This window comes from Sceloporus undulatus, chromosome 7 (assembly GCF_019175285.1).
Source record: "Sceloporus undulatus isolate JIND9_A2432 ecotype Alabama chromosome 7, SceUnd_v1.1, whole genome shotgun sequence".
Taxonomy (NCBI): Eukaryota; Metazoa; Chordata; class Lepidosauria; order Squamata; family Phrynosomatidae; genus Sceloporus; species Sceloporus undulatus.
Window position 1 is genome coordinate 49,366,979 of NC_056528.1, and position 26,094 is coordinate 49,393,072.

The window sequence follows — 26,094 nt, forward strand, 5'->3', positions numbered from 1 at the left end:
CAGGCCGGGCAAATGGAGATGAAAGAACAAGGACCAAACATCGGGAACGATAGTCGATGGAGGAAACTGGCCTTCTTCTTTTTCTCCCTCCTCTTCTTGTTACAACTGTTATTAAAGAAGTATTTCTGTGTTATCTCACAGGCCCATTTGGGTAACAGATATTCTAGTAAAGGTGCTTATGTCGGCCCCGATTGTGTTTCGGAGAGGGGCGGGATATTATTATTATTATTATTATTATTATTATTATTATTATTTGATTTTCAGCTCCCAAACTCACCTACACATGCAAGTTAGGTTCAAAACGCACTGCGGGAATAATTCGGTTTGAGATTGGCTCAATGCTAGGGAATTCTAGGAACTGTAGTTTTGGGAGGCATTTAGCCTCCTCTGTCAGAGAGCTCTGGTGCCACAATAAACTGCACTTCCCAGGATTCCCTAAAGATGTCTCAAACTGGATGATTTCTGCAGTGTGTTTTGGACCTAAGGATCATAGCATTGGAAGAGACCCTAATACCCATTCCAGTTGTTGTTTCCATATGCAAAACCTAAGGAAGGTCCAAGCAGAAACTCGATTCAGGATTACCAGCAAGTTCCAAGTTACACGAATGCATTGGTCAGATCCTTCCTCCTAGACCAGCTGCTTCTTATCTGATCATTTGAAAAATCACTGAACGCAGAAGGCATGGAGAAGACGGATGGCACCAACTTGTTCTGCTGTACACTTAGCAGAATAAATGGCGAACTTGCTGCCCACCGACAGCATCGAAACGGGCATCTGGGGAAAAGAAATTACTTAGCACTAGAAATTTGATGAAAGCTAATGACCGAAGCTGTCTGGGATTCAGGCGGGATAAAAATGCTTGGAGTTTCAATGTGGCTTTCCCTCCATTAACCGATCTGGTCAAAGAGCCAGTTATCCTTATTCACTTGCAACGAAGTGAATACATAGAAGAGCTTTATATATTATATGTTATATCTCTGATTTTTATTGCTGTCAAATGTTGTTGATGGACTAAGAAATACCACAGAATGTATCTTTGTATGCAACATGTGGTCCTCAAAAGGGCTTGATTTCCCTTTCCTGAAAGACACTAAACCCTTTCCACACTGCATAGTTATTGTGCTATGATTCCACTTTAACTCCTATGGCTCCATGTGACAGAATCCCAGGATCTGTATTCTGATGAGGGACTAGAACTCTCTAGCTGAGAAGTATAAATATACTCCCTAAACTGCAAATCCACAACGGATGGAGCATCATATGATATGAAAGTGTGATATTTCTGTTGTGAGAAAGGATTCTTGGAGTGGAAGACCACCCTTTAAAATGGTTTGCAAGAGCGCCATGCCACGTAACATAAAAAACAACAACATGTGTGCTTGTATATTATGGCTGGAAAGATTATTTAAAGATACTCAAAAGTGCTGGAAAATATCGTTTCAGTAAACACTAATGAGAAGACATGTGAATTTTGCACAGAATAGATCCCGAATTGGAAACAAATGATTGCTAAAACCACTTGTCGCTTCCTTTGGGAGTGAAATTAGTGACGGATGGCATCCCTTTCGCTCAGACACCTTGCTTCTGCCAACATGCCCAACTCATGGGTTCACATCTTTCTCTGAATTACAACACTGATAAATTACCTCTTAGAGAATGAGAGATGTGAAAGGAAGGGCTTGCTGGCACCAAAGCTAAAAGGTTGGCATTTCTTCTTTTATGGCGTCCTTTGTTCCAAGACTCTGAAAGGGTTGTTTGTAAGATCCTTGTTTCCTAAAGCGAAACGGTTTTGGCTGCAATGGAAGACTTGTTAATTAATGTGACCGCTGGAAAAATGTGTTTTTCAGAACCCTCTGCAAAGGAATATTCAAATGTTTGGTAAATCATTTGGTACATTTTGGCTTTGCTATTGTTGTTCCCCCCTCCCCTTTTTCATGTTAACTCAACAGCCCTGACATTTGCAATGAGGTCAGCCAACTTCTTCCTTTGGTCCACTCTGTCAAGAGCCCCTAATTCAGCTTCTCCGTCAAACCTGCTATTTTGACTTGATGGACTCTCCGCTCAATTATTTAGCAAGGGAAGGGAATGACGCGAAAGGCCGGGCGAAGTAGGACTTGGGTTTCTCAGGCTTTTAACATTAGCATTTGGCATTTTCCCTTGAGCCGGAGGGTGGTAATTGCACAAAGACCTTTTCCGATGGTGAGAGCAAAGGCTTTCCAGCTTATCTTAAAAGTTATCCATCAAGAAGTGGCAGCAGATTACTTCGTGATGATTTCCAAATCTTTAGCCTTCTTCACTTTGCTCAACCAGAGGTGGACCGAGTGCAACCCACAGGCCACATATGACCCCCAGGACTATGTTTGTTGGCTTCTGGGGCCCATAGGAGTCAATTTGTCCCCCCCCCCAAAAAAAAATGTAGTTAGGATTCTTCTTTGGCCCCATTTTAGATCCAGAAAAGTCCTTTTATACCAGGTCTTGCAAACTCAGGGCAGCTGTAGCTCCCTCCATTGAACCAGGCCCTGGGTCTTGCAGTCTCAGAGCCACAGTTTGCTTGACTGTGTCCATCCATCTAAAGTGCTGTATGGTCTTCAGCCATCCTAGCATAGTCATTCCTTGTTCTCCGAAAATCATCATGCGACTGCCCTGGACTCACGGATCTCATCTAATTCTGGAAGCTTAGTGGAATCAGATCTGGTTAGGATTTGGGTTGCAGACCACAAAGCAGAACTAGGAAAGAATCCCATCTGAAAATTTGGAGAGGTATTGCTGCAGCTGAGAAATGACAGCATGGAGCTAGATAGACCCAAGCCCTAATTCACTATAAGACAACTTTCCATCTTCCCATCTTCTTGTCTCCCAGTAGAATAGATGGACCAAGGTGTGATCCAGTATAAGGCAGCACCCAATATCCCTAACCATTACGTATACTGTTGAGAAAATAACCAGTAGGCCACCTCTGATCTCATAATCTCAAACTGTTCTGAATTGAAAGCTACCCCAAGTAATTGTCTGCCAGCCCACTTTTTCAGATGCTTTTAAAAGGTCCTAGTTTCTGTCTTTTCCTCCCACTTTCCTCCTTTGTCTTCAGCTGACTTCAATGGTCGCAAACAGAGTTCTGAGTGCAAAAGTAGTTTCTACTCATTTAACTCATCTGAAGGTAGAAGAAAGGAAAAGGAGAGTGTTAAAAAGTGCAGAAGTAGTTTGCACTCCATTAATTTGGGGTTGGAAAGGAGGAGAAGGGGCTTAATATTGCCTTTCCCAGACGGCCAGCCAAAAGCAAACTGCTGCAGTTTCTTCTATCCTGTGTGTTATTTCTCATTAATAACTTTTGCTGTCTGTGCCGTACACTACTACTACTACTACTAATAATAATAATAATAATGTATTTATATCCTGCCTCTCTATCAAAGATAATCTTCATTTTCATCTGTGAAATGATGGAAGATATGCAATCCAGTTACTCAAATACACTTTGCAAAAAAGTGGGAACATGGGACAAAGCAGAGCAGCGAAGGATAAAAAGATGGACAGCAAAGGAAATCTCAAGTAGTCCCATTCTCCCCACTCCTCCCTTCAAAGCGCAGAGCCAAATAAATAAATATATAAGTAAAACAAAACTAATCATGAAAACCTATTTAAAAAGGAGAATCAATCTGCCGTAATTTTATATTTAGAAAGCAAAATAATTTTGGAAAGGCCAAAGCGATGGATTTACTTCTGGAAACGTTCCCCGAATAGCAGGGAGATAAGCAGAATGAGAGAAAGGGATTTGGGAAATGGATGGATTATAGAAAGAGCAAACGCAGGAAAATGAAGAACTGGGCAGTTTCCAAGTACGCCAAGGATGCAAAGCCAAAATATCTCTCTGTGTATCTGGCTGCCATCCATCGGGAACCAGAATAATACAACCCTCTGCATCTCCACGTTCAAAAGAAATGTCATGCAGTAGGTAAGAGAAGAGGTCACTGGCTGGGATCCGGGGACCCACAGAATTGTAGCATTGTGATTCCACTTGAAATGTCACATCCCATCCCATGAAATCCCAGGATTTGGAGTTTAGGGAAGGGGGTGCATGTAGAAATCCCACCCAAAGATATCTGGTGCTTCAGCAAACTGCAAAACCCAGTATTCTATAGGATGGAACCGTGGTGTGGGAGTATTTGCATTTCTTTCGGTGTGGCAAAAGAAATGCCCCCCCCAAATGTGTTCAATTTTTAAACAATTATTTGGGGATCTAGGTGGAAAAGAGAGGTAGGAAGACTACTGGGCTTTGTTTGGTGACTGTATTGGGGGGGGGGTTTCTTGGTAAGATTTGTTCAGAGAGGATTTCCTTTTGCCTTCATCTGAGGTTGAATTTGCATTCGCACTGCAGAAATAATCCCGTTTGACACCGCTTCAACTGCCATGGCTTCATGCTATGGGATTTGTGAGATATTTATCCTACTCCGTCAGAGAGCTCTAGCACCACCACAAACTACAAATGCTAGCATTCCATAGCATTGAGCTGTGGCAGTTAAAGAGGTGTCAAATCGCATTACTTCTGCAGTGCAGATGCAGCCAGAGAGAGGATGATTTGCACCAGGTCACCCAGTGGATTTCAATGGCTGAGCTGGCATTCAACCCTGGTCTCCAGAGTCCCTCAAACCACTGCAGCCCACTGACTCTCAGTCGTGAGTTTTGGACACCAGAAAAGTGGGCTACAGAGGCCTCAAGTATCCCACAAGCCACATTTTGCTCACCACAGTTGTAACATGTCACAATTTCTTGTGACATTCCCCCCCCTCATTGAGGAAACAATGTGGCGTAGTGGTTTGAGCATTGGACTAGGACACTGGGAGGCCGAAGTTCAAATCCCGTCTCAGCCATGGAAACCCGCTGGTGACCTTGTGCAAGTTACACTTTCTCAGCCTCAAGGGATGGCAATGAAACAGGGAAGGAACTCACCAAGGAAACCCTATGATACAGTCATGATAAGCCAGAAATTATTTGAACAACAATCTCTTATATTCCTGTTTTCTTCTCTTGCAAATTTCTCCACCGAGAAATGCTCTTCTTTTGCCTATTCCCTTCTTCCTGATGCAGCAATCCTGCTCACACATGTTTGAGGTTCAATCCTATCACCTAGGATCAGACAACAAGAATGTTTTAAGCCAGCCTAGCAAAAAGAATTCCATAGGGATGCCTTCCCCTCCGTCTATTTTAACTTCCTCCATCTTCCCAAGCTTTCTGTCTTCTCCTCTGGACAGCAATTGGCAGCCTCTGGTGACTGTATCCATCCCTAGTATACACCTTTTGCCCATCTCCATCATTAAAAAATGGAAAGCAAGAAAACCTAGTGTTTGAGGTCAATGGGGAGGTGGGACCACGGATGAGGGAGGCTTGCAGAACTCCATCTGAGAGGCCCATAATAGAAGGAGGAAAAGAAACTCCTAAATAAGTAATGGGAACTTGAGTTATCTTTTGTCTTTGCCAGCTGGAGATTCTCCTCCTCCCATGGTCCCAAAGCAGTAAGTGCTAAGTAAGTAGAGAGGGAAAGGACGGCAACGGAGAGGTACAAGAGCTTCAGAGAAATGACCTGGAAGGAGTCGAAGGAGTAGTTATGGAACAAAACATGCAGCTTTCCGCACGGATGTGTGTGTGTACCGCCAGCAAAAACCGAAACATTAGCAAGGGAAAGAGGAGATGGTCCAGGCAGGGATGGTCAGCATTACGCAGATCTCAAAAGCTAGCCTTTCCTTCCCAGCAAGTGTTTAGTTATTATTTTATAATTGTCAGGCATCAGTTATTTTCTTGTAACCCTTTAAAGCGCCAGCATGGTGTAGTGGTTTTAGCTTTGGACTATGACTCTTGGTACCAGGGTTCGAATCTCCGCTCAGCACCGGTCAACCTGCCAGGCGACCTTTGCCAAGTCACACTTGGAAGGCAAACTCACAGAAATGTTTGCCCCAAGGAGTTTCGGAATTGGTTTCTGCTCCCCACATATACCCAGGAACCTGGCAAGGGCAGTAAGCCAGATGCCACAATCCTATTGGGTTATCATGGTTGTTGTTGTTGTGTGCCTTCAAGTTGTTTCTGACTTATGGTGACCCTAAAGTGCTGGTATCATGGGTTTTCCTTAGCGTGTTTCTACAGAGGGGTTTGCCATTGCCATCCTCGGAGGCTGAGAGTGTGTGTCTTGCCCCAGGTCACCCAGGTCTCTTTTCCTGGAGCTTGCATCCATTGCTCTGGGTCCTAGTCTCTGGAGCAGCAGAAAAAAAGCTTGCTCCATCTTCCATATGAACTCCCTTCAAATGTTTAAACATGGCTACCTCTTAACCTTCTTTTCTCCAGGCGTATCATGCTCAGCTCTCCACATTGCCCCTCATAGGTCTTGGTGGTTTCCAGACCTATCACCATCGTGATCACCCTCCTGGGGACACACTCCACGATTCCACCATGAGTATGGGAAGCGAGAGGAACAAACCCACTCTTCTCTCCCTGCATGCTTACTGTGTGTGGTGAGAGAGGGCATGACTGACCCTCCGCACACATACATACATACACTCAGGTGTAGACTAGCCAAGAGGAAGGGGATAGAAGCTTTCCTTTCCGATCGCTCTGCTTGAGTCTGATTGTGGTCACGGCTTCCTCTGCCTTGTTCCTGGCAAGTTCTGAGAAGAAAGTCCGGTTTCTGAATGCTTCCTTGAGCCATTGAAAGGGCAGCTTTCAAGTGGAAGAAAATGATAGTGACTCTGGGAACCTTTTAATGCGTTTGAGGGAGACTTAATCGAAGGGATGGCATGGTTGCGCTGGTGTGGCATGATTGCTTGGGTGCGGAACAGAGAGTACTGCTTGAGTCAAAATGGATTTTCTCTGCAATATTTGTTCCCCAGGAAAGGACCCCAGAAAGCACATAAGCCAGCTTTGATGTGGACTGCTGTCTAAATCCTTGATCGCTCAAATATTGGCAGCATATGTGATGGACATCATTGTATTTGATAGTCTTGGATAGCTGACTCTCTTATGGGGTTCAGCACAATCCTAACTCACCAAGGGTGCGTCTAAACTGTAGAAATAATGCAATTTGACACCACTTTAAGTGCCACATTCAGCTGTGGTCTTGGTGTCCAGCACTGTTTGATGGCTTTCATGCAGCAGAATGCAGAGCTTCATCCCCCACCAATAGAAGTGTTCTTGTTTCAACCAGCCTACGACAAATGTCCTCCAGGCCACCTGACCATAGATTCCCCTACCATTGTATTGTGCTTTTCACTGCAATAAGCTTTCCATCTGTATATATGACTCAGTACATAGAAATGTTAAGTAAAATTGTGCATCTGGCTGCATTACTGTAACTAGGAGTAGAAGACATCATCTTACCAGATCTCCAGGAGACCTTGAAAGCGGCACATTCTTTGTGCTTCTGGCTATAGAAATGCAGACGTATAGTGCCTGAGTGTCCTCCAACTTGTCCTGGCCACTAAGCATTCATGGGAGCATGCTTCGGCAGCTGATATGTTGGCTGTGCATGGAGTGTGAGGAAAGAAGCCTAGGTATGTTTGGTGGGTCTTTACACTCTGTAGCACTTTGGTCCTCCAGGCGTTTTGGACTTCGGCTCCCAGAATTCCTGACTGTTGACCAAGCTGGCTGGGGCTTCTGGGAGCTGAAGTCCAAAACACCCCAAGGACCAAAGTTTGGGAATCACCGCACTATGGGATCGCAGTTTAGGATTCCCATGAAGCCCTGGTTTGTCATGTTCTGTAAACACACCTGATGCATTGAGTCACCATCTGAAGACATGATGCTCAGGAGGCATGTGGCAGAGATGCTGAGCATAAAGGAGTTCCCTGGAAAATCAGACTGTTTCAATAACCAGGTTTGAGGGGCTATATTTGAAATCCCTTAATGCAAACTTTTACAGAAAAAGAAGAGTGGTATCAAATCAACCAACAAGGCTCTTGTTGGGAACAAAAATGTCTACTGGTTTTCTCCTCGGTGTGTGTCCATGAATTGGGTGGAGAGTGGGAGATGTCTTTCCCCCCCCTCAAGAGGACTTATTTCCTGACTGCGCTGTATTCTGTTTTGTGTTTTCAAGCTGATCAGTGGCGGTTCTATTGTAAGCGCCGAGGCAGTATGGGATCACGTCACCATGGCCAACCGGGAGTTGGCATTTAAAGCAGGAGACGTCATCAAGGTCCTGGATGCCTCCAACAAGGACTGGTGGTGGGGACAGATTGATGATGAAGAAGGATGGTTTCCCGCCAGCTTCGTAAGAGTGAGTATCTCTCTCTCTCTCTCTCTCTCTCTCTCTCTCTCTCTTACTCCTCTACTTTTCCAGTAAACGATGGCTGTATTTGTGGTTTCGTTGTTCCAGTTCTTGTTCTTCCATACCTTCACATTGATTCTGACTTATGGTGACCTTCTAGAGCAGTGGTTCTCAACCTGCCTAATGCCACAACCCTTTAATACAGTTCCTCATGTTGTGGTGACCCCCAACCATAACATTATTTTAGTTGCTACTTCATAAACAGTGTTTTCCGATGGCCTTGGGTGACTCCTGTGAAAGGATTGTTTGAGCCCCCCAAAGGGGTAGCGACCCACAGGTTGAGAACCACTGTCCTAGAGTCTTATTCAAAGGTGGTTGGGCACTGCCTTCTTCTAAGCCCTTATGAGTTTCTATGACCGTGTGGGAACTCAGATCCAGATAGGATCCAAGATCCTTACCCTAAATTTTCAAAGGGCTGGGCGAAGTGATACAGATCTTTCAGAGATCTACTGTGGTCAAATAGTGTAATGCGTAGAAGCAATAGTCAGCTTACCAAGTGACTAGAGTTGACCTACTAAATTGAGTTGATCCACTCAACCCACTAAATTTACCCATTAGAAGTTAGGCCATTATGTTGGACAGGATCCAAAGGTCATCTAGTTGACAGTTCCACTAGTACAGAAATCCACCACCGAAGTACTCATGAGAAACGGCCATCCCACCACTGTCATGAGACCTCTAAACAAGTAGGATCCACCACCCTCCAAAGCTATCTCTACCCCTGTGGAGCAACTTTCAGTATCAAGAGGTCCTTCCTAATGTTTAGATGAAACCTCTTCTTGTAACCTGAATCCAGCCCCTCTTTTAAAAATGGTGGAATAAGGCTTCGGATGATCTCCAACTCCCTGCGCAATCGGTGGTCTTGAGCAGGATTTTGGGAAGAGCACTGGAGCAATATCTTGTCCAAGTGAAGATGACATCGAATAAGGTGCCAGAAAAAGAGTGTCATCCCTAATTTGTCTCTTCCACCGGAGCGTTGTCTAATGCAAGCCGTCAAGCAGGGTTGAGTGAGCAGGGCAGTCAAGCATAGGAGATCTTCTTGGCAGAGTTGCTACCGGGAGGACCAACCCCATTAAAACTGTACAGGACATCACTCTTTGAAGTCCCAAAGACGCCCGCTTCTGAGTCACCATTGGACGAAGCTTCTGGATCCGTTTCTTTCACAAGAGTTCCCCCAGATGCTCACACATTCATCCAAAGTTCAATATGCAGACCTTCATGGACTAGAGAGAGATGAGGGGGTGGACGTTGGTCTCTAAGAACTTAACTGATCTGCCACAGGATTTGTTCCTTGGGATGTGAACCATGTATCTTACTTTTGATTCTGGTGGAAGAGACTTTGTAGTATTGAATGTTCATGGATAGAGCCTACATCGAGGTGGGCAACCAAGGGTTAGACCTTGGAGACCTTGGAGATGTTCCTCACCACCTACAGACCCAAAAACATTATGACCCCACATGATCTCTAGGAGCTTGGAGGCCATGAGACTTAAAAGTATAGAGTTAAGATGCATCTGAGGAAGTAGGCTATAGTCTAGGAAAGTTCATGCAGCCAACCTCTTTCTTTCCATTAGTCTCGAAGGGGTTACAAGATCTCTCTACATACTAGATCACTCCCTGTTAGGGAAACATCTTCCCAATTGCCTTAGTCAAAAGCAAACTGCTGGAACCTCTCTTAGCTTGTGTGTTCTTCCTTATTACCATCATGACCATGCTGGTGTTGCTTGGCCACATGGTTTACATCTTCAAAATTCTGAAAAGCTTGTCTGTCTTTTCGGTTTGGTCAATCGAAATCCTTTTCAGTCTCGGTCGCTTGAGTTGCCACCGGACAAAGGGGTCAGTTGCAGCCTGCTGCCAGGTCAAAATTGCCCTTTACAACACTGGTTTCCTTTGACCCTGGCATTGCCCCTGATAGGCTCAACATTGTGGAGGAAGAGCTTTCACAGCCATACCTCCCCCATTCCTCCTTCGATGCATCAGGACCTAAAAACAGAAGCGGACAGCCGTATTCTCTGCACTTCATTTCTGCTTCATCACCCAAGACATTAAAGCTGGCTCCCTCCGCTGTACTATCCTGGGAAAGGTACAAAGTGTTAGTAGTCAAGAGACGGAGTTCTTATGTAACTAGTTGGGTGGGGGGAAAATCAAAGTACTGTTCTGGGAGGTTGTTCTTTTTTAATATATATATTTATTTAGGGTTGGTTTATTGCTTCGCCAAAGTTTCTGGTTTAATGCTCAGTCTAACACCATTGGGACGTTAGAAATCAACTTCTCTAAATGCCAGAAAGGCTCAGTTTGGCTGCATCCGCACTGCAGAAATCATCCAGGTTGGCACCACTTTTGCAAACAGAGCTAATATAAGAGTTCTAAGGCTGCAGAATTGATGCAGTTTGACACTGCTCCAACTGCCATGGCTCATTGCTACGGGATTTGTCGTTTCCACAAAGTTGTGGGTACTATTTTTCTTCCTTCATATATCTTTGAAGGGTTTCAGAACACCAAATACAAAAACCCAGTTGAGAAATGGGTGACAATCTGTTCCGTCCCAGGTTAACAACAACAACAACATTTATTTATAAGACCCTTTCCACCAAAGAGTGGTACATCGGAGCATATACAATCAAAAATGAACAAAAACGCACAACACTATAACATACTAAAATATTGAAATACTGAAATAATATACTAATATGCTAATAACAAAATCCCCATCGGTCGCTATCCATCTTGGCACACTCCGCAACTTAATCCAGCAAATTGAAGAGGAAGGTCTTATTTTTGTGTAATGTGCAAAAGATCCCTAAAGATTGAATGATCCCGCAAGAGAAGATCTTGAAAGAATCCTTTCCAATTTCTTTTCTCTTCTCCAGATTTTACATGCTGCAATTCCCTCCCTTTCTCACCCCAACGAAATATTAATACTTTCTTACCTCTCATGAAATACTAGTACTTTTTATTGTTCCAAAGACCGTCCTCTATTTTTTTCCCTCCCTCGTTTCCTTTAGAAAAGAGCATTTTTGGTGTGTGTTTGCTGCTTCTTTAAATCTGCGGCTTGCGAAACTGGCGTGGGTTGTCTCTGCCATCTCCCATTTCTTGACCTTTCCAGGCACTCTGTAGGAAGAGAAAACACTGGCGCAGTAATAAAAAGGAAGGTTGTTTAGCAAAACTTAATCATAAGCTGGAAAAAGCGGAGAACGTACCGGGTGGGAAAGAAAAGGTTGATGCAACCTTTTGCGACTTAAAAGGAGACAGTCGTTCCGAAGGTACACCTTGTTAATAGATGCAGCCATAGCAGCGTCATACTTACAGTAAGTTTAAGTTATGAGAATTGAATATCTGTTGAAATTTGTTTCAACACTGAGTGTGATTTCTATGCTTATCTTAGCCCATGTGCTTCTTGCACCTTCATTTTTGCACGTTTCACCTACAGCGGAATGGGAAGTTGCATTGGAAAGCAACAACTCCAGTACAACAACATACTTGGAACTGAGTTCAAAATAATGTTGGGATCAGAATTTTTTTCCTCCTTTAAAAGCTGGGATTCATGTCATGTTGTTGTTTGTTGTTGTGCACCTTCAGGTCGTTTCCAACCCATGGTGACACTAAGGCGAACCTGTCGTGGGGTTTTCTTGGCAAGATGTGTTCCTTTACATCCTCTCTTTCCCCCAAACCTGAGATTCAAGGTGGATTTAAAAGACTGAGATAAACAACAGCCTAAAAAGCTATATACCATCATGATTGTTAAAATGCAATTCACATGGAATTACAACTCATTTGAAACAAATATCTTAAAAACGCATAAGGATTTTAAAAAAAATCATTAAAACAGCACACTATAGAAAGCCCTGAGAGTGAGTTCCTAAAAACTTGTCAGAATAGAAATGTTTTCATTTGCTGATTGAAAGATAGGAAAGAGGGAGCCATGGAGTTTCAAATCCTGGGAGCAACCACCAAGAAGGCCCTCTGCCAAACATGCCTGTGAAGTTTGTGGGACCAAAACAAGGCCTCCCCAAAGGTCTCAGCAAGTGGGCAGGCTTATATAGGGAGATATTAGCGGAAATCATAGCCATGCCCAGGCATTGGAATGCACATCCTAAAACTGGTGTTGTCCTCTCATTGCATTGTCTTCCCTGGCAGTTATGGGTCAACCAAGAAGATGGAGTTGAGGAAGGGCCAAGCGAAGTACAGAATGGACACTTGGACTCCAATGCTGCAGACTGCCTCTGTCTCGGCAGGACCCTCCAGAACAGAGACCAGATGAGAGCCAATGTCATCAACGAAATCATGAGCACGGAGCGCCACTATATCAAGCATCTGAAGGACATTTGCGAGGTAGGCACCCATCTCCCTGATCATTCTGTGAAAGTGTTAGAGGTACAGATGGATGGTTGGAGCACATGGACCAAGGACAGAAGTGGGCGACTGTGGAGGGGAGACAGGGGACAATTTCCCCCCAGATCCTTCTGGCGGTTGCACATTCCAAAGCAAGAGCAAATATCTCCATTTAACTCTCAAAATGGCAGCAGGAGGTGACTCTCCATTTTGAGAGGGGCCACAGAAGAAAATGGAGGTATTTGGGAACAGCATGGGGCTCTGGGATGTTTAGGCCAATGAAATAGGGGTAATTTCATGTGTTTTCACATGGGGAGCCTTTCTGTGTGCTTTAAGAGCAAAAATTGCCCCCAAAAGAAAAAAAAATGGGGGTTTCAGAAGCCACAAAAGTGGAGTCCAGAGGCCACATAATGTTTGTTGTCTGCACTATGCCCACCTTTAACCATGATCCATCTCCTTCCCCAGCCATGAAGTGCATTGGGTGATCTTGAATAAACTACCATCTCTCTGGGTGCATCTACACTGTGGAAATAATGCAGTTCGACAGCACCTTAAGTGCTATAGCTCCATCCTATGGAATCCTTAGGTTCGTAGTTTTACAAAGGCTTTAGCCTTCTCACAAGATTCAGTGCAATGGAATCCTGGCAGTTATAAAGGGATGCCAAACTGCTTCATTCCTACAGTGTAGATGCACCCTATGTCTGATCAGTTTCACAGGGTTGTTGGCAGTCTCAAATGAGCTCACTTTTGGTATACGTTTGAGTAAACAGAAAGCTCTGGTCAAATTGCAGTGCACAAAATTCACACAGGTTCATGTATGAAACTAGTGATCTGCTGACAGACACGCCATACCTTTAGGAGTGCAACCTGCAAAAGATACAGGCCACTATTCTCTCCTGATCTGACTGCTGCCCCAAACCTAACTGAGATGTCATTGACTTCCTTCTCCCCATAGAACTGATGCCTGGTAAAGTAGGTTGTCCTCTTGACCACACTCTCATGATGCTTGGTCAAACATGTCCTGGTTTCCATCTGTGAAATGTTATGGGGTCCATGTTGATTCTTAAAGGCCAGGAGCACTTCTTCCCGGCTTTGAGAGCGTGGACATTTTTGCATGAATTAAACACCTTTGCGGTCCGTTGATGTGAACCTTTTGCATTCCTGATTCCAGCTTCAAATCCACTTCAAAAAGGCTGAGAACAGCTTGTATACTTTGCCAGGGCTGCCATATGCCCCAGCGACCATGGCACTTCCAGGACGGCACTGCTAAAAGGCAACATCACAAAATGCCGAAAGTCAGCGAGCAACAAAAACTCCCTTCCCTTTCTTCACCCCGGCTTTGCGCCGAGCTTCAACGCCCTTTTCTTTCATGCCCTTCAAAAAGGCCTGCAATCAAAGCCATCCGCTTTGAGCTCCTGCCCTCGGCCAGTTTAAAAATTAACAACCCTCTTTCCAGTCTCCGCAGAATCGATTCCACGAAGCTCCAGATGTCTTAAACTCAAAAGGGATCCATTTCCTTTGTTCCTTTCCCTTTGTGGCTGGGCTTGCTTTGGGGGTTCTGGAAGTTAGGCTTCAAAAACCATTCCCAACCTTTGGGCAAAATCCACTGCACCGTTGAAGGAGGTGCCCTCATTCCTTTCTTTCCATCCAGTCTAGAGAAACCTAGCAAAGTCTATGGCGCACAAGTTTGGAAAAGCGTAGACCAAGGGCCAGATGTGGCCCCAAGACTGTTTCCATGAGTGTCAATCCCTTCACCCTTCCAGATGGATGGATGGATGGATGGTTGGAAGGATGGATGGATGGGTTGAGGATGGCTGAGTAGATGATGGATGGATGGTTGACTAATGATTGATGGACTGATGATTATTTATTTGCCATTCTGCACCGGAAGATTTCCAAGCAGCTGATGGTAAAATCAGTTTACAAATAACTTGAAAGCAGAGCATAAAGATTTAAGACAATAAAAATAGTTCAAAGATTTATTTTAAAAATATTAAACCATGGAATGATTTAAATAAGAAAGTTAAAACAAGTAAATCCCTGTGTATATACAGTGGGCCCTTGGTATCCACTAGGGTTTGGTTCCAGGACCCCGCCGTGGATCCCAAAATCCATGGATGCTCAAGTCCCATTAAAGACAATGGTGTAGTCAAATGGTGCCCCTTATATGAAATGGTAAAATCAAGATTTTGGAATTCCTATTTTTAAAAATGCTTTCAAGCCATGGATGGTTGTATCCGTGGATACAGAATCCGTGGACACGGAGGGCTGACTGTACCGATCTGGATGCAATCATTAGGCCCCCAAAGGCTTTCTTGGTTTTAACGTGGTGCCAGAATGAAACCAGTGTTGGTACTAACCAGGCCTTCAAAGGACCTTCTGCATTCGGGGGGGACCAGAGCAGACAAGCTCCTGTCCCAAGTTTCCACAAAGTATATCGCTCCCACTAGAAGAGATTTCCACCAGCAGATCTCAGTCTTTAGGCAATCCTTTGTTGTTGTGTGCCTTCAAGTCATTTCCGACTTATGGCGATCCTAAAGCAAACCTATCATAGGGCTTTCTTGGCAAGATTTATTCTGAGGATGTTTGCCATTGCCTTTCTCTGAGGCTGAGAGAGTGTGACTTGTCCAAGGTCACTCAGTGGGTTTCCATAACTGATCTGGGAATTGAACCCTGGCCTCGAGAATTGTAGTCCAACATTCAAACCGCTACACCACATTCGCTCTCTTAGGCAGACCTACATAGGAAGAAGTGCACTTTAAACAGAGGCTGGATGGCCATCTGTTGGGAATGCTTTGACTGAGAGTTCCTGCATGGCAGGATGGGGTTGGACTGGATCAGGGCCCTTGCGGTCTCTTCCAACTCTGTGATTCTATGGTTCTAAGGTCTGATATTTAGGAAGGCTCTGCCTTTTCCCTGACCAAGAAAGATATGTCAAATTACCTCTTGGAACAGCAAATCACCTTTGGAAAGCATTGCAGAAACAGATCAATTTAAAGTCCATATCATTTGTATTGGAGGCATGCAAACTCCTTTGATGAGAGAGTACATCTAGGGCTTGTCCTTATTTCTCTCCATCTTTGGGTATTTTTACATTAGAAAAGGGGGGAGATCTTTGAATGCAGAGCGCCAAGGTGCCTGGTACTTCAGCTGCGTCTCCTGGGTGGCATATTTTGTGAGGCGGACGGCTGTGTTGGAATTGCTCCAGCCGGCCCGCGATTAAACTTGCCGTGTCACAGCAAACGATATTGCCTGGCCTCACACTCAGCTCTTTATTATCCCAAATGGAATCGAAATGAGAAACTGTGCCGGAAGGTAGTGTACTGACAAACCTTTGAGATGTTTTAAAAAACTGAAGAAGACTGCAATGAAATGTCCCCATTTGCAAAACAGCAGCCCAGCTCCCATTTCGGGAAAGCAGGAGACGAGAAAACACAATTTTGCCCAAATTAGGTGTACGAAACCAAATGCGACACAGCTAAGAGAGAAAGAAATGGAAGAGGGACAGCTTCATCAAGATGCCACTCAAATGGGGTGCTTTTGGGTTATGTGAAAGCTGGCACAATATTGTTGCAAGGGAAACAAGAAAGTTTAGCCTAAAGCCTATATCACGGTTATGTTGCATGCTTTTGTGCATGTGAAATTATGTATTAATTGTGCTGTGCAGTCTTTGTGCTGAATGACAACTCTGCCCAACTGAACGCACAACTGAATGTGCATCTGCGTCACACTGGCATTTAATGGCTGCCATGTTCTCCTTATTCTTCTCTTACTCAAAGTGTTGCACAAGGATCATTTTGCAGAAGAAAAATGCATGCTTTCAATTGGGGAAAAAAATTCTGTGCAGAAAGCAAGGGAGAAAAATTGCACTGCAAAATAATTCCCACACAACATTTTGGGACATCAGATAACAAAATTGTGAAGCTTGTCAACAGGGGGTTCCAATGGTCAGGAAACCTATTTTGCAAACCGTGAACAGTCTTCCCATCCTGACTTCATGCTTAGCTTTCAAATAATGTGCTGCCACCTTCTTCAGTGTTGGAAAATAAAATCTTATTTATGTGTTTATCACTTATTTGATGTCCGTCCTCCTTTTCTCCTGATGCAGAACCCAAGGCGACATAACAATTGAAAACCACGTACTGTTAGGATAGTAGGGCAGCGTGGAGGAATGGTTTGAGTGCTGGACTAGGGCTCTGGGGGAATCAGGGTTCAACTCCCTTCTTGGCTTTTGCAACATTCTTGGGTATTGCAACTGAGTCACACTCTCTCAGCCTCCAGGAATGGCAATGGCAAACCGCCTTGGAACAAATCTCGCCAAGAAAACCACTTGATCGGTTTGCCTGATGTGGAATTGCTTCTCCAAGCCAGACCAGAAAAGATGGGTAGGCCATGGTATTGAATGAAGGATCCAACTTCCAGAATATGAACAAAGCAGACGCCTGGAGCCATGAACTCATTCCCCCAAATGTAGTTTGTCAAGGTTTCCAAGTCACAACTGTGCTGCAAAAGGTCCATCAGGTTTACAAATTTCATAGAGATTGTGACCATAGGCAAAGTGTTGGTTGGCTATGTACAACCTCTGTTAAGGTAAACCACCTTTCCCCAGTCCTTGCTAAATGACCAAATCCAGCATCCCTTGGGAATGAGATAAACCATGCAACCTTCACAGTGTCAGCTTGTTCTTCCGGAAGACATTTCCTAGGGCCAAGGCGCACAATGCAAAAGTGATGCACACATTTTTCTGGGTTATCCCTGTTAGTTTCCCCTTCGCACCTTGGGGTTGCCATAAAACAGAATCAGCTTGAAGATACAGAACGACAACAGGAAGCATCTGTAATCTTATTACACATTTTTCCCCTTTTAAATAATGTAACAATTCTGCTAAAAGCACAGAGTTAAAACGGTTTAAAACATGTCAAAATACACATGCACACGCAGATGCCACCATGGCCGTAAGCCATCCATCCAATATCCTTTCCCACATTTCCAGCAAGAGGCGGATGATCGGCGATGGGTTTGCATCGCATCTCCTGACTCTTTGTGTCTGAGGTTTTCCAAACTTAGCACTTTACCTCCCCGACTTTGCAGAATACCACAGGGATTACATGGAAAAGTACTTCGAAGGGACATGCTTCGGTGGCTATTTATGGCCCACCGCTGAGCAAAGCCTTCTCCGGCATCAGATCCTCAGTCGGTTGTCTATCCCTTGAATCTGAGCAAAACTGACAAACGGAGGACCGACGTATGACATCCCTCTTACGCAACGGCAATAAAGTCACTGGACAAACCCTTCTGGCTGTGCATGATGTGTATTCAGCCCTTGGGAAGCTCATCCCCAAATTTACTCAGCAATGGGGTTGCCATTCCAGTTAAAGCCTTTGTAAAACTACAGGTCCCCAGTTTCCATGGAACAGAGCTACAGCACTTAAAGTGGTGTCAAACTCCATTATTTCTACAGTGTAGATGCAGCCTAGGATAGCTCCCTGCTTACTGTCTTTCCATTGCAAAGAGAAAACACTTCTGTTCTGAGAGACCTTTAAAAAACTGATGGCAAGGACTTTTAACCATGTGTTGTTTCCAGCATTTTAACAAGGGCCTAAATTATGTTAATCCCAATTATAACAGACTATTAAATTCATTAGATTTTACCTGTGTTGATGCTCTCTGTTCCTTAGGCTGCAGCTGTATTGCAGAATCAATGCAGTTTGACACCACTTTAACTGCCATGGCTCAAAGCTATGGGGTCCTGGGATTTGTAGTCTTGCGAGATATTTTGCCTTCTCTGCTCTGGTGTCTCAACAAACTACCAGTCCTAGGAGTCCAAAAGATGGAGCCATGGCAGTTAAAATGGTGTCAAACTGCATTATGTAGCCATAGTTGATTAAATAGGTCCACTCCATTGGGGAATAATTGATGAGATTCTAGCCAATGACTTCATTTACGTTTTTATATAAGGTCTTTCTGTGCGCTTTCTCCAAGCAGCCTAGAGTCCCAGTTTTGGTGAAAATAGAGCATAATTCAGTGAGTGAGTGAATGAATGAATGAATGAATGAATGAATGAATGAGTTTTACGTCTTCTTGCAGGGTTACTTAAAGCAGTGTCGGAAGAGAAGGGACATGTTCAGCGATGAGCAGTTGAAGATCATCTTTGGCAACATTGAGGACATCTACCGGTTCCAGATGGGCTTCGTGAGGGACTTGGAGAAGCAGTACAACAACGAGGATCCGCATCTCAGTGAAATTGGTCCATGTTTCCTGGAGCATGTAAGTCTTTGTGAGACTGTCTCAATATATTTGGCTGCCTGCAGTTGAGACAAGACGACTCTTTCTTCCCCTTTTCTGCACAAGGGAAGGAATTCTTCACTCATTTTATTCTCAATGAGTAATTTTAGCGATTTTGGTCTTGCTGAGAGAAAAGTCTCCAAAAACCACAGGGTTTGTAATGTGCAATTCAGGACTTACCCTGTTCAAAACTTGCACTGAAGTGGCATTGTGGGATAAGTGTCACCAAAGCTGCTTTTTTAGCTGAATCATATTTCAGCACTAAGGAGTTTATCACACTGGGGCTGATTTCAGCATTAAAGAGAGATTAAAGCGCATTTAAAGCAGCCCTCAAATGAAGGAGGGATGGAGAGTAATTGCACAAATGACGATCACACGCAACTGTGTGAATAAAGTGATATTGGAAATGTGTTGTTGCTGAAATCCCGAAAGTAAAAAGGTGCGCGTCAATGCTTCTTTGTGACTGTTTTAATGGCAGGTTTTGGGTGACGTCATGTGAAATCGTCACGCGTAATTACGCAATTTCCCCAAGATATTCACTCCCAATCTCCTTTGTGTGATAAACTCCTAAAACTGGGGTGGCATCTTCCACCAAACATAATTGTGCAATTGTGAAGGATGACCCCTGGGCCTCATTTTTGTGGCCCCTGAGACCCTTCTCCACTTACCCAAAGCCTCCCAAACCCTTTTTAAAAACCATCTAAAGTTCGGAACAAAGCCCAGAGCGTATTCACTGCCGCATTGAATTGGAAATGTTATAGACGGCTTTTTCAGGCCTTGATCATCCAGAGCAAGTTGTCTGGATGCAAATGAATGCAGCAGCCAGAGACTAGGTTTTTGCAGCATCAAATATGTAGGGATGTTTGAAGGATTTGAGCTTCGCAGATTCCAAGGCAAGCTGACCTGATTAGATCTCTCTGATTAATGCTTGGAGTGGGATTTAGAGAGCCAAAGGTTGCTGACGCACCTGGATTTGTCCTCGGCTCTTAATTTGAAAGAAAATACAGAAAAGGAAATTTTGTGAGCCTTTAAAAAAAAATCAATGTAATGTAGAAACAAAGAAGGGGAAAATCTAGGGAAGAGCGACATGTAAACGTTTTAGGAACCAGAAATGTATCCCAGTAAGAGGATGGGTGACATTACAACTCGAGTAGCCAAGCTCTCCATGAGAAGGGATCCCGAGTATTGCAGATACTTTCACATTTGATTTTTTTTTTTAACATAGAAAGATGGGCTCTGGGCTGGGAAAAGTTACTTTTTTTGGACTTCAGATTCCAGAATGTGCCAAGCAGCATGGCTGTTAGGAGGTTCTTCTTCTTATTCCGATCAGGTTTTACATCTCCGTAAATGGCCTGATGCCTCTGCAAAATTGAATTGACTCGTTCTGCAATGTTTACATTCACCTCGGGGCTGCTGTGATGTTACACCATATAGCCGTCCCTTGTGCAATGGTAGCCAGTGGGGTGACTGATGTATCGTGGCCTGGCACACAATGGGCACCAATGCACAATGGCCACCAATGCACATCAGGTTGTTCCCCAATAAACAGCCAGCAACTGGCTGGGAAGTGCCAGCACAACAAAAGTGCCAGATGTGCATCAGGAGTGCCAGATGTACACAAGTGACTAAAGCACATCAGAAGTGGGTAATGTTCATGGAGCAAGCACACTTGCTGGTGTCCAGATATGCATCTTTGCAACTCATTGTTGGATTTCTGCAACATAGCTACAGATTTGTAAAGTTACAAAACATAGACTGTGACATAGGATCTCAGGCAAACCTCTGCCCCAGCGGATGCTTTAAGCTCCCAGGAGTCCTAGCCAGCATAACCAGTGGCAAAGGATCATGGGCATTGCAGTCCTTACATCTGAAGCCTAGTTGGCCCAAAGCCCCTCACATGTTATGGCATTTGGTCATACAGGTTGAATCTCCTTTATTTGGAATTAAAAAATCTGAAATTCTCCAAAATTCAGAATTGTCCACATGGTTGACTGAGGTAGAGACGCTTTTGCTTTCTGATGCTTCAGTGTACACAAAATTTAAACCCCAAGATATCCCCTTATGTAGATGCAAATATTCCCAAATCCAGAATACTTCTGGTCCTAACCGTTTTGGATAAGGGAGACACAACCTGTGTAATGCACACATACACACAAGAAATAGGTTGTCTTGTCTGGTTCCTCCAGCCCAGCCTTCCTTGCCAGTTACATAAAACACACATTCCAGGAGCTGAAAGATTGGCTGGTGTTGCAAATGGATCAAGGGATTTTTTAATATATCTATAAAGAAGTCACACAGCCTTGCTTTTTTCACTTGTTTTCCTTGAGGGAGAAGAGTGCTCTCCTGGTTGTTATGTAAGAGGATGCTGCTGCGAAGGGTGTTGGGTCTTTCTTCTTAGGTGTAACTCCGTTCCTTTTAGTAGCAACTTGGCCAGGCAGTGAGGTTGCAGAGCTGTTAGAAAATCTCATTTTATAAGCTCAAGGTTCATCTGCTGGGCATTGCTCAAATCCTTCACTAGACCGTTAATGTTTGTGTGGAAGAGGCCATTTCAGTAGCTGTTGTTACAAGATGGATTGGTGATGGCAGAAGTAGCTGCACCCCGTGCCGCTTTGGATTTTGCTCCCAAGCATGGCATGGCAATTCCTCTGCCTTTAGAGCAGAGGCCATATAGCAATGATGATGAGCAAACTCTGTGCAACAGCCGACCAGGAGACTGTCATAACCCATCTGCGGATGTGATGGCTTTGCTCCAAGCGGGGCTCTTTCGGCCGAGGTCAGAAAATTTAACTTCAGCTGTCAGTGTCCAAAAGGAGAGAACATAAGGAAACCTTGTGGTCAGAGCCACCTAAGAAAATGGAGCTGGGTAGGAAGAGTGTGCAAAAGGCACACCAGGCTTCTGGATCAAGAAAAGGAAAGAAAGAATGAATAGATAGGAAGGAAGGAAGGAAGGAAGGAAGGAGAGGCCCATTTGCAAAACGTAACCCAAGGACACGATTTAGACAAGGGGTGGGTGGATCTGTCAAGTTCATTTTCTCATGAGATGTGATGGTGTGGGTGGCTACAAACAGAAAACCTAGTTTGGGATGATGATGATGATGATGATTTAATGTCCAGAATTGTGTATCATGGCCCACATTATGTAACTTTATGCACCCTTAGCAACATAGCAGAGGCTCCCAAAATGTCCAAAATGACCCGGGAAAGTGGTTTATGGCTCAGAGCCCCCCAGACACAGAAACAGAATCACTGATGTGATTATTTGTTGTTGAATTTATTTCATGCTGGAAGGGTTAGGGATTAATGCATTTTATTGTGGTTTATATTTATATTGTATTTTACTAGGCTTTGTAATTTTATCTATGCTGTAATCCCGCCTCGATCCGCAGGGAGAGGCAGGAAATACAAATAACTATTATTATTATTATTATTATTATTATTAAAATGGTCCAAATGGTCTCCATTTCCAGTGTATGCCAAACATGATGGTGCAACTCGCAACAGGGTTGAAAACTGGAAATCATCCTTCTCACTATTGCCTATCCCCATTTTGGACTAAAATGCATGCAAGGAAGGTTAGATATTAATCCAGCTTCCATCCTTCAAGGCAGTTGAACTGATGCGTTAGAAGCTGGAAGGAGAACATTAGTGGAAGGGTCTTATTGACCCTTTGTTATGGGATTTCTAGAGTTTAGCCCTTAGGTAACATGAGGTTGGAAGAGATAGACCTTTGCTCTGATTCAAGGGTTGCCAGGCTCAATATTGAACAAAACTCTTGTACCTTTTCTAGTTAGCAAATCATGGATCATGGTGATGCAGCGGAGCGCATGAGACTGTCGGATGGTGCAGCCTCGTACTTCTTTATGTCACTGTGGGGGGGAAATATCTGTTCTTTCTGATGGTAATAAGCTGAGTAGGTGATTCATTATGATGTGTCTCATACACCTGTCTCTTTCCACCTGTCTCTTTGCACTTTCTGTCTCCCGCCTCCTTGTAGCAAGATGGCTTCTGGATCTATTCGGAGTACTGTAACAATCACTTGGACGCCTGCATGGAGCTCTCCAAGCTAATGAAAGATGGCAGGTACCAGCACTTCTTCGAAGCGTGCCGCCTTTTGCAGCAGATGATAGATATCGCCATTGATGGCTTCCTCCTGACACCTGTACAGAAGATCTGCAAATACCCGCTGCAGCTGGCAGAACTGCTGAAGTACACAGCCCAGGACCACAGGTATGTGCAGTGGGTTTGGACTGGGGTGCGCTTGCATTTCGGGCTAAACCCCAGAGGCAAACAGGACAGTGTTTTCATCTTTGCCTCCCCAGAGCTTTGGAAATGTGGATTCTTAGGATGAGCAACTTTTGGAAGTGTCCTAGGCTGCATCCACACTGGGAAAATAACCCGGTTTGGCACCGCTTTAACTGCCCTGGCTTAAGGCTATGGAATTCTGGGAGCTGGAGTTTTTTGTGGGTCCAGAGTGGACCCACAACATGCTCCGCTCTGGACCCCACAACATACTCCAACTCCCACAATTCCATAGCCTTAAGCCAGGGCAGTTAAAGCGGTGCCAAACCGGGTTATTTCTCCAGTGTGAATGGAGCCCTAAGAACGAAAAGCCCTTCCTAATTGTCCTCACCTTTTTGACAGTCAAGATCATGGGTCCTTTCCCACTACAGAATTATGGCACTACGGTTCCACTTTCACCATTCCGGCTCCATCCTGTGGAATCCTAGGGGTGATAGTTTGGGGAGGGATCCAGGCTCTCTTCTAAATATTATACCTCTTTAAATTGCAACTCTGGAGACCAAGGTTCGATTCCCCGCTCAGCCATGAAATCCATTGGTTCAGGGACGTAGCCAGGATTTTGGGAAGGGGGGGTCCAGACTAAGTGCCACCATTATAAAGGGACTTGGGTGCGGCGGCACAGCGACACACACCATTCATTTTATCTAATGGAAGGGGGGGATCCAGACCCCAAGGACCCCCCCCCCTTGGCTACATCCCTGATTGGTTGACCTTGGGCAAGTCACACTGTCTCAGCCTCAGGGGAAGTCCATGGCAAACCTATTCTGAAAGCTGAAAATGACTTGAAGGCACATAACAACATCAACAACAATAAGTCTATGGCATCTTTGGCCTCATTCCCACTTACAAAAAAGGTGGTTTGCGATCCGGATCGATGGATCGATTTGACAGCGGAGCGTGGTTCCCACTACATTTGACCCAATCGCATTTTTTCACTGTAAAATAACCCACTTGTGGTTCACATTCACGAATGAATCGATTCAAAATGGACCTGCTCCAGCTGGCCGAAGGGCACATTTAAATCGATTTCGATCCGCATCTGGTCCACACTTATGCAGAATCGATTTATCCAAAAAGACATGGAAAACATCAGCGTCAAAAAGACGCAAGTTAAATGGGTCTGGTGCATGGCCCCCCTCTCCGAATCGCTTCAGCAATTTGATTTAAGTGGGAACCAGGATCATTTGAACCTGTTCAAACCGAATTGCGATCTGGTTTAAAAGGTAGTGGGAATGAGGCCTTAGGTTATGGTGGTCGGGGATGTAGTTCTCCAATAATAACTCAGTTTTGACATTGTTGATGCAAGTTGAGGACAAAGGGAAAAGTAGGAGAAGGAAAGAGAGAAACCGGGGCATTTTATAAGCAGCTGAAAATGTGGGACGGCAGAGGATTAAAATGGGGACTGTGGCTGCTAAATCAGGACAGCTGGAGGATACAGACCCCCTTCTTTTGTAGCTTTGCCATCTCTGGCGTTCTTCACCTCAATCCTTTTTTCTCCTGGAAATAATTGGATTTTGTTTTCCTTAAAAAAAGGAAAATTCGACACAGAGACTGAGCTAATTTGCAAAAGTGAAGAGTTCGCAGCCTTGCTCTCTTTCTCTTTTCACATGAAATATTTAAATCCCTGGGCTCTTTGCTCTGAAGGTGACTTCTAGCAAACATAGAAACAACAAGCGATTTCAATATTTTAAAGCCACCTAATTCCAAAGCATTAGACCAGCCTCTTCAAAGCTAAGGCTGAAGGTAGGAGCGCTTCACTTTCCGGTGAGTCAGCCGTTCGGCTGAACCTTCTTTACCCCCAAAAGCTTCGTTCTTTTCTCTGATAAACCAAAAGTGATGTTGCCAATCCTGGGTCTTCACATCTTGGTTTGTCGACAACTCCCATCTTCCTCAATTTATGGGATTATGGGAGTTATCTAACAACATCCATGGTTGGGAAAGCCATGCTCTCCAAGGGAAAGGAGAAGCATATGTGGGTGATTATAATAAAAGAGCAATATATAAGGAACATTTCATAGAACCATAGAAGCACAGAGTTGGAAGAGTCCCCAAAGGCCATATAGTCCAACCCTTTCTGCCATGGAGGACTATACCATCAAAGTACTCCCAAAAGATGGCCACCGAGCCCCTCTTTTCTGCACATCTTCTGCACAGATGTACAAATGTCATTATTTTTCTGCATAGAAAACAGTATTTTCTATGCAGGAAACTTGCTTTCTGCACAGGAATAAAAAACCATATGCATATTTCAAGCCAAGGAACTGCAAAGGCTCTCATCTGTCCAGGATCCTTCTTGTCAGGGTTTCTCAAGACTTGAAAAGCACATGGTCTGTCTATTAATCTAATGTTTTTTTGGAAATGCTTCCCATCTCCAGTTCCAACTCCGTCAGGAATAGTAAAGGAGGCCCTCAAAAGACAGCCATAGCGGACAGCAAAGGGCACTAAATCAGGCAAATGAGGCTTTTAGTGCCATTTATTTCAGTTAGCTGCTTTTAGCCATTTCCTACAGTCATTATTCCGTCCTCTTCCAACCATCCGCCTTTACAGTCTTACAATACTTTCTGCGACGGCGGCTTGGAAGCCATCGTTCTGATCGTTCAAAGTCAAACGGGGGTTGGCAAGGAGCCCTATCTTTCGCCGTCTCTCCTGTTTAAGTACCGAAGAGGAGCCATGACTCTCCATTAGGGAACAGTTTCATAGTACTACTCCATATGGCCCAACCGATTTGTCCTCCAACATTTTTCCTCTGCCGTTCTGCTAATCCATCTGAAGCTCATCCTAAAATCTCATCTTATGAATGAACGGATCGGGTCAAGGCAGGATGAAAATGGGTGAACTGGACTGGAACTCAGTGTTGCTGGTCATATATGTC

The 26,094-nt window shown here is 44.3% G+C and overlaps 1 protein-coding gene across 6 annotated transcripts in view; it reads left to right on the forward strand.

Moving 5' to 3' along the window:
- The window catches only part of ARHGEF9 (Cdc42 guanine nucleotide exchange factor 9), a 128,025-nt gene that overhangs the window by 79,309 nt on the left and 22,622 nt on the right, over positions 1 to 26,094 (forward strand). For 5 of the 6 annotated variants that reach the window (XM_042479344.1, XM_042479345.1, XM_042479350.1 and 2 more), the window contains exons 2-5: positions 8,076 to 8,255; positions 12,444 to 12,638; positions 18,726 to 18,905; positions 22,918 to 23,150. In XM_042479344.1, coding sequence (XP_042335278.1) covers positions 8,130 to 8,255; positions 12,444 to 12,638; positions 18,726 to 18,905; positions 22,918 to 23,150 — 734 coding nt within the window. In that variant the 5' untranslated portion in view covers positions 8,076 to 8,129. Of the gene's footprint in view, positions 1 to 8,075; positions 8,256 to 11,469; positions 11,615 to 12,443; positions 12,639 to 18,725; positions 18,906 to 22,917; positions 23,151 to 26,094 lie in introns of those variants that run through there. The other variant, XM_042479349.1, reaches the window with a different exon arrangement.